We start from the raw sequence: 9,353 nt of genomic DNA, 5'->3' as shown, positions 1-9,353 counted from the left end.
TGCATAAACAGCCCGTAAATACTCAACGACAGACCGACCACGATGTGCATTTTATTTTTACGATCGTTCAAGCCAGCTTCTCGAACATCGATCGTCCCGCCGTATTTACGTATTTTTCATGTTCCCGATGGCATGTTTTCATCCACTTCCATCGAACGGAGTATCGTTTTCCCGTCACGCGTTACAGATGATGATCGAGCGTCGCGAAAAATGCGTGCTCCTCATGTACTCCTGTTGTTTCCGATCGAAGGTGCACTTTTGCACATTCGTGATGCGCGACTCGCGATATCACCGGAGCGTGTCATCGAACGATCCTGACGCGTGGATTGTCGCGAGGTAAGAAAAGGTCTCTCTCTCTCTCTCTCTCTCTCTCTCTCCGCTCCACGTCCATGTACTCCACTAACATTCAGTTCGATACAAAACATTGCATTTTATTCGAGACGATTACACATATCATAAGGGAATGAGAAATAAATAATACATGCAATGGTAACGTGATACAATAAATAGAACAGAGCGCTGCGTAAGTATGCATGTACGTCGGAATAAATATGCCTACGTGTAATTGAATAGAATGCGTAGTGTCTTTAAACCTAAAGAATGTGCGCGTCTCGGCGTCAAGCGAATCCGAATCACGGGGCACGCGTGCGCATACAATGCGTGATGATACAAAAATATGCGTGGGAAATGCGTTACAATGATGTCGGACGCGCCGGAATAAGTACCGTCGGTATTACGGAGAAGAAAAAAAGATCGGAAATCTCTCTCTCTCTCTCTCTCTCTCTCTCTCTAAACGATATATAAATACATATACATATATATATATATTTTTTTTTAGCCTATCGTGTAAGAAGGACGTCCACGTGACGTGCGGGCGCGCAGGTAAAAATTGAGACTTGCACGAATTGATTTCGCCCTCTTGTCGGAACGATACGGAAACGATTCTCGACGTAGAGGGATTTGCAATGGTCCCTCGTGCTTCACGATCGACAATCACTACGGCGCGCGCGCGCGCGCTTTTCACCTAAGGTGAGACAGCGGGAACCGCGAAAACCGGAATCCTCCGGTTTCGTACTCCGTACGAAAACAAGCTCTCTCTCGCGTCTACGGACGGAGGAGCGCGGTTCTAACAACGGGCTAACGCAATAACGAAAGGTAAAATTGTCATGTTGTCGCGCGACAAAGCGAGATTCTACGGTAAACACACGAGAAAAGAGGAGAGAATCACGTCTGCGTCTTCTAATGCGCGCGTACGGTATGCGTCAACGCACGATACCTGTCTATATATTAGTATACGTATGCTTGTTGCGTGTGCGTGTGTTTATATGTCGTGTATGTGTGTGTGTGTGTGTGTGTGTTTATTTTTTTTTTCCGTGCATGTGCGTATGCGCCTATCTATAAACGTAGGAACTCTGTACGTCCGCGTACGCTCGGGATATCACAGCTAAACAACACTTAAGCTCTCTCGCCGCCCGCTCTCAGAGAGAAGAGGGTTTAAAGCTAGAATAAATAAGTTTTCACGAACCGCCCGAAACTCGTCGTGATCTCGTCTCGCTGATCCTGTCAGGCCTGTGGCCGCGCGTGCCGTCGACGTGCCTGCGATTCGATCGAGTCCTCGCGTCCGTGCAACAAGCCGCTATTTTCGTTCGATCGTGAGCGTAATCTACGTTGGCATATTAAGTAATGAAGTATCGTGCGCAAGACGGGCCGATCAGACGCGCGAGAATGCGTCTGCAAGTTTGGTTCTCTCTCTCTCTTTCTCTCTATCTCAATGTCTCTTGCCCTTTTCCGCTATATGGAAAAAAATAATTCAAATTTTATTGTATCAAATACGTACGCAATTCAAAGAAATTCTCAGGTTCAATGACACTATAAAATTTAGAATTTTAAATAAATACGTGGGGTGTTTCTTGAGTGCCGTCTAATACTTTGGAAGTTGATTTTCGAGGTCGTTTTATGAAGAAATGAACAATGTGTATGTGAACTTTTTCTCATAAAAATGACCTGAAAAATCAACTCTTGAAGTATTGAAAGGTACCTGAGAAACATTCCGTGTGTTTGTTTATTCGCTACGACAGCATAAAAAATTTGCCGTCTCCTTGAATTATTTTTCTCCGTGCGTCTCTCTTATTATTTCTGTCCTTCTCTTTCTTTTCCTCCCTTTGTTTCGACGTTCCTCTTTCCCACCCTCCGTCATCCTCCGATAGGCGCGTGTCGTGTTAAATATCGCGTCTGAGAATAAAAACGAACTTTTTAACGTTTCCTTAGCGCACGCGCGCACGATACGACCGACGGCTGCGATTCGAGTCCGATCGGTGTTTCATCAGGGTGACACTCCGATCTGGAGTCTCTCAAGTAAGAGTTTGAGCATCTTCGGCTTCTTATTGGTTGGTCTAGTTCATCATTTGATAAACAATGGCGGAACTGCCAAATAAAGGGACTTTATTTATGACTAAATATTATTCCAAGACAGGATAAAATAATGGGAAAATGATTGTTAAGAAGTTAAAGAAACCTATTTATATAAATGTAAAAAATCTACTTTATATAAATATCAAAAATCTACTTTATATAAACATTATATCTAATAGGATAAATCACACATAAATATATTCTTAGAAAGATGTACCTGAACTCGATATATTGCAGATACCCTTCATATAAATAGTGATATTCTTTACAGTAAAAAATTTTGTTACCCACGTAAATGTTTGTGTTACTTTAACGTGGGTTGTATATTAAATATATATTTTTAATAAATGTATATATTTAATATATTTTTATTTTAATATTTTTTAGTTTAATTTCAACTTTCTAACATATTATTTTTTAATATATTTAATATTATATTTTAGCATTTTTAACATATTCACCTTATTAAAAAAAACATAAAAATTCAGCTGGACCGTTCGTAATGTAACAATTTTTGTTCTGTATAGTGATAAACTGATAAACACCCGAAACATTTTTTTCAAAGATTTTTAATCAAATTTTTTTATCAAAAATATATTTATAATAAATATATATATATTCAAGATATTTTTTTAATATTTCCATATTTTTCAATTTAAATTTAATTGTAACACAAAATTGTTTTCCAATGACAAACCCAATAAAGACCCGAAAGATTTTTTTCAGAAATTTCTTTACCAAATTTTTTATCAAAAATATATTCATAACAAACACATATATTTAATGTACTTTCAATTTTAATATTGAGCAATTTTAAAATAACACCTTGTTAAAATAACACAAAAATTTGGCCGAACCGGTCGTAACACAAACTTTTTTATCCGTGTATCGACAGACCCGGCTAAAATCCAAAGGGTTATCCTTCAAAGATTATCGATCAAATTTCTTATCAAAAATTTGATCGGAGAGCCATTTTCAACAAGAAGAAAATCGGGGGATATCAGACTCTTACTTGAGGGACTCCACTTCGACCGAGTCGATCGCGCCGGACACCCTCGTGACGCATCGGTCAACGTGTTGACCGCAGTGCTCAGCACACTATGTATGTTACTCGATATAATACTGTTCAGAAGTAGATCTCTTAATACTGTTCTCTAGTTTATTGTCCGTATTTCTATTGTGCCGCAGTCGGGCCGACCCGACTGTCGTGGGAAGACCCTCGGTCGGGCCAAGTAATTATTCGCCGCGGCCAGCATCGGAAGTACTCCCGCCGTTTCTCTTTAATCTTAACAACAACAACACAGCATCAGGCGCGATTGTCTTGGCGCGAGCCTGCGAGTCTACTGAACGATCAAGTGTATCCAGACACGAATGATATAGGGGGGGAGGGGGCGTATCGCGATAATGGAATAAATACGAGGGTTTTTACGAGTTAGAAAGTACGAGTCGACGCTGTACAGAGATACGAATTGGCAGATCTCTCGGTGTCGATGAAGAACGCGGGTTCTCTCCTCAGTTCGAGTACATTAACGCGGGCTTCTTCTGCTTGTTCCTCGTCAGTCTGTCTCGCGGGGGGCCCTTCCTCGGCCGCTGCGGCAAGGAACTGTTTCGGCCAGGCGCGAGTGGGTGCTTCCTCGTCGGTCTCTGTTTCTTCTGCTTCGTCGTTCGCTTGCCGCTCTTCTCGCCGGCTCTCTTCTTCGCGTTCTTCTTGAAGTTGAGCGGCTTGACCGTGTTGGGATCGCAGGTGCCGGGCCCGGTCGCGGTGGCGTTGCGGAACGCCGCCGTCCAATCCTTGAGGAAGTTCTGGTAGAGTCTCAGCACGCCCCAGTCCTGAATCAGCATCAGCGTCAGATCGCCCTCCTTGGCCCAATTCAAGCTCTCCGTCACGATGTGCGCGGCGTGGGTGGTGGGAAGCTGCAGGCCCAGATTTAGAATGGCGGTCTCGACCTCGCACAGCATCTGCAATCGTGTGTAGAAAAGACGAGGTGTCACTCTCGGCGATTCGTGCGCACTTTCGCCCGCGGCCTCGCGTAGGTCCGCTCGGTCGAGCGACGGGCCCGCTCGCGAGCTTTACGACCGCTTGATCGATGACCGTGTGAGATCGGGATAATAAAGCGTTCGTAAATCTAACGCGTCGTGTTTGCCGAACGGTTAATGGTGATTTACGATAGCGATCCCGCGAACGCGAAAATGCAAATTTCAATTAATAACCCGGCCGACGTCGCTCGGCTGCTCGGCTGCTTTCCGGCGAGGGGAACACGGATAGGCATTTTGTCACGCGATTGAACACGGAATATCTTCAATCTTGGAGATTATTCCTAGGGCGATTCGAAACTACTTTAAACGAAGGGACTGATAATTTTATCGCCAATTATCATTTTTATTCATCGGTGCCATCCGAAAAGATTTGCTGTCTGCCAAATGAAATGAATCATGCAAGAATATCAGATACTATTAATTACAACGTTAATACGCCTTCTGAGCTTGTATTTGATTTTAATAAATATCGTGTGTATAGAAAGACTCAAAATGTCGGGGATCGTAGCGAAGTATCACAAAGAGAAAAAACAACTCTTCGTATATTTTCGACACTACAAATATAGAAATTGAATAAATAATAGAAGTTACTAAAAAATTAGCAGCTACGATATTGACACGAGTGTTCTGCTGCACAATTGCGCCGACTTGCGGTGGACGTTTGTCGCGTCGTAGGAAAGCGTTTGCGGTGCCAACGTTGTGCTCAATCCGGAAAGCTCCCTGCGATAATTTGTCGCGCCGACTCACCCGCAGGATCTCGTTGTACATGCCCTCGACGATCTTGTTCCGTCTGTCCATGGTGAGATCGACGTTGATGTTCGACTTGAGATGATAGTCCCGCAGATGGTGGAACGTGATGGCGAACCTCTGGAGGGCGTCGTGCAGGCGCGGCAGCGCGCGCTCAGCCTTCTTCCCCTTTTCCAGACACCAAAGCTCCTTGTGATACCACTCGAGCTGCTTCTCCGGCAGCCAATTCATTTTGTACTGCTCCTTCAGCACTTTGTACACCTGTGCGGCGGAAAGATGAGATAATGTTTAGTCTCTCGCGCGCGCGGACCCGTGATTACACGTCGCGCCGCGAGAGTGCCGCGCTCGGTATAATCAATTTCTGCGAATTCGCCGGATCCTACGTGGAATTATGCTGCATCGCGAATGCTCAAGGATGCGCGCCGCACGAGCGAAGCAGCGAATGCGGCCTGTCGCGGCTCTCCTACCATCGCGCTCTCCTCGCGTCGATTCGCGCGCGACTCGCCGATCTCACGATGCCGTAATGTCCGCATATAAATTCGATAGACCGCACGCGACACACACACGGCCGGTATATTATGAATTATTTAGTAGATTATCCGCGCCGCGTGACATTTGCGCGCCGCCGAGCGTACGATCCCCCCGATTCCGCCGGCAATAATCCCACTGCGAGCGGATACCGGAGCCCTCCTCCCCCCGGCCCGGTCGACGTCGCCACGTTGTTATCGCGTTGTGTTGCGTTATCGGCGAGCGTACAGTATCACAAATCTGCCGCGGAATGCGCCCGTACGTACGCCCGGGATAAGCTTCAAAGTGATAAAAGCCGATAAACAAAATATATCGCTCCATCCGAGCGGCCCGAGCGATCTGCCGGCGCGAACTCGATCTCACCTTCTCTCTCTCTCTCTCTCCCCCTCTCGCCCTCATTCTCGTCCTCTTTAGTAGACCAAACAATAACATCTGTCATCTCATTACACCGGCGTTATAAACAGGTAAAGCCTCTCGTGTAAACGCTTATGTACGCCTCTCCCGCGCGAGGGAGGGCGTATTATTTAATAACATCACGACGACGACGACGAGGAGTTTTCAGCGCAGCGAGCGGAGCGGGAAGCGATCCGTCGTCGAATCCGCGAGGTGGCCTCCCGAAGCGGTACCCTTCGAGTGGAAAAAGTAATCGCGCGCTGGATGTGCGTGGCACATTGTAACCGATGCAAATCGCCAGCGGAAAGTAGGACTGTGTTGCCAGCGGTGTTGTTGCATCGCGCGCACGTGCGGGTCCCCCTCGAGCGCGGCCGCCCACGCGGCGGCTCTACCCCGCGACGCGGCGATTCATTGCGGAATCGCGGTCGCGCCGATCTCACATCTACGTCGTACCCGCGCTGAAATCTCCTCTCCCTATACGCAGCATGGATTCCGCTCGGAACGGCCTGAATTACTCCCCGAAATGGTTAATCCCCGCTGCGACATCGATTTGGGAATTCACGGTGAGGTTATTCGCCCGCGGAACACCGGACGATCTCGCCGGCGATGTTAAGAGAGGCCTCTCTTGTGAGTTCATTATTGATCAAAGAAAGGGACTCTCTTGTAACTTTGTTTAGTTGTCTACGTGATAAATGTGAATTTAGCGAAATCGAAGGGAAATTAAGATAAATATGTATAACGGTATTACACACACGGAGATATTATTTGTCTCTTCTTTTTCTTATTTGTGCTTGATTTATACGTCGATTGAGGTAACAGAGGTGCGCGACGTCTGTTTTATGACGGGACGGGCGAAGAAATTTGTGAAAATGAATCTCTCGATGCTTGGTTGCTTGGTTCTAATATACACTGCCGATGGTGACGTCTTTGAATGAATATATTTTATTTAATAATAATAAAAATATCTATTATGTTAATAGAAGAAATAGAAATTTTCAGTACTAATAGTGTATATCGGAATCACGTATATCGTAACCATTTTTATCTCGATTCGCATTATTCATCATTTATTAGTCACGATTCTGAGAAAGTATTAGATCATATCTAATCTCGTATAATCCAATTGAAACGTAACAGACGGATATATCCGACCAAGTGCAATGTCCGATCATTTCGTCATTTCATCCGATCAAGGCTGTGTTCCGATATGTTCCGACACTGCCGGTACTGAAAATCTGTCGTTCGTGTTAGGTATACTATAATTTTTCAGTACTAGCAGTAAATGTCGGAACACAGGGCGAGTTATGCTTTATCCGATAAAAATTACAATTGCAATTTCGTATGAACGGGCGCAACTAATATGTGTGTATTATTTGCAATGTCTACGTTATACATTACGCGTTGCATTCCCGACGGATGTACTAATTTTTCCGATTAGATTTTATCAGTAATTGCATCGTTAACTTCACGGGACACTTCATCGGATATCCTATTGCTCGATCGGACGATAAAAGTAACAATCGGACATATCATCCGATCGTTTCATCCGATGGAAATTTTTCTCAGTGAGAAATTTCAAATCTATCTCATACAATCAAAGAATCTCGCGCAATCATTTTCCGCGCGCGCAAACGTTCGACACGCTCACCGTGTAACAGCACCTTCACGCATCTAACCGAAAGTTGCGCAGATTTCCGAAGTGAAACAATTATTCGGAGAACTCTGAGAGATTTTCTACGCGGGTCTCTTTTCCAACTCGTCTCGCTCGGGTTTCGTCTCACCTTCGAATAAACCACATGCATGTCCTTGAGATCCTTCCTGAAGTGGTTCTGCGCGACACGCAGCTGCGTCTTCACCCTTTTCAGCGTCCTGTGGACGCTGTGCCGCTGCGGCATCTTCTTGAGCGTGGCCGCCACCGGGGTGCCGCAGGGTTGCAACCAGGGCTCCATGCTGTAGGAATTGGCCGCTAGTCGGAGACTGGATGCCGGCGCTCCCGAAGCCGGATTCAGCTCCGAGCTCAGGAAGAAGGCGAAACTCGTGAGAGTGACCGTTTGTGCCACCGAAGCTGCAATCACGGAACGGAAAAGGCGACGCTATAGAAATCGTACGGATCGAACGGTGGGAGATTAAACGTTCAGATTAAATATAAAGTCCTTTCAAAGCGAATCAGCCTGATAATATTGCCGAGTGAACCGATAATACGTATTTCATCGATATCGATGAGCACTCACTGATTTCCGATGTAAAACACTATCGCTTAGCTCCCGTGTAGAAATGTATCTGATCGGCCTGAGACAAAAGCTAGTATCCAGCAAATGAGAAACATAACTGCTACTAATAACGTAGAAGTGACACGTAATGTAACGGTTGTTACATCTTATTTATGCTGAGATAACATTATCGAGTTTCTATGCGCAATGTGACTGTGTTTTCAAACTGTCGTGTTACTTCGTTGTTCGCGAGTTATGACAGAACGACAGCGGTGTAACTTTAATGTAACACGTTATATAACAAGCGTAGCGTTTGCGTTACTTCTGTATTATATAATATTTATTGCATCCAGATGTCAGATCGTTCACATTATATTATTATTATTATTATGTTATTAGTTTATTATCGGCTGATTATTCATTAAAATGTCGAATCGTTTTTACGATCTAACCGTTGTCTCGTCATTACATGTCAATTATGATAAGATAGGCTGTCTATTCCATGATACATAATCTAGCTGCTGTGTATCCGTCGCCAGCGCTTAAAATCACGAGGTGATAAATCAAAATCGAGGATATGTTCTAAAGATCTTAAAAGGTAGAAGAATGGTAGGCGTTGCATTATTGCCTGGTCTGATTGTTCATTTCGTACAAACTGTAATTTATTTTGTTTATCCGTCGGTTAATTTATTTATATAGCCATTATCCGGACACTAAAACGAGTGAACGTTACATTACTGGCTGGTAATGACGTTAGACACGAATTTACTACCTCGTGGCGAAACACCCACGAGGCTTCATTCCCACCCGGGCTCCCATAGTGCTTGCACCTCGTTGATTTCGGCCGGTGAAAGTAAGATTTCATATTTACAACTACATTTATCACCGCTGTTCCTCAGTGATAATCTGCCGTTTTAGAGAGCGCGTTCGGCTCGCGGAAGGTGGCATTTGCAACTTGACTTCTTATCCACCGAATCGGCCGATACGCCCCGCAACACCAGATTGAGATGTCAGATGAGATGGCGC

At 44.9% G+C, this 9,353-nt stretch overlaps 1 protein-coding gene across 1 annotated transcript; it reads right to left on the bottom strand.

Annotated features, from left to right (window-relative positions):
• Positions 1-3,851: 3,851 nt before the first annotated feature.
• LOC106750257 lies at positions 3,852-9,146 on the bottom strand. The gene is made up of 4 exons (XM_014630461.1): positions 9,119-9,146; positions 7,899-8,182; positions 5,197-5,457; positions 3,852-4,371 (listed from the first exon to the last, which is right to left on the bottom strand). The coding sequence occupies exons 1-4, from the start codon at positions 9,144-9,146 to the stop codon at positions 3,925-3,927; spliced, it is 1,020 nt and encodes a 339-aa protein (XP_014485947.1). The 3' UTR covers positions 3,852-3,924.
• Positions 9,147-9,353: the final 207 nt, after the last annotated feature.

This window comes from Dinoponera quadriceps, unplaced genomic scaffold (genome assembly GCF_001313825.1).
Source record: "Dinoponera quadriceps isolate SergipeBrazil2010 unplaced genomic scaffold, ASM131382v1 scaffold3676, whole genome shotgun sequence".
In the NCBI taxonomy this organism is placed as follows: Eukaryota; Metazoa; Arthropoda; class Insecta; order Hymenoptera; family Formicidae; genus Dinoponera; species Dinoponera quadriceps.
This window is presented reverse-complemented; position numbering and strand designations above follow the sequence as displayed.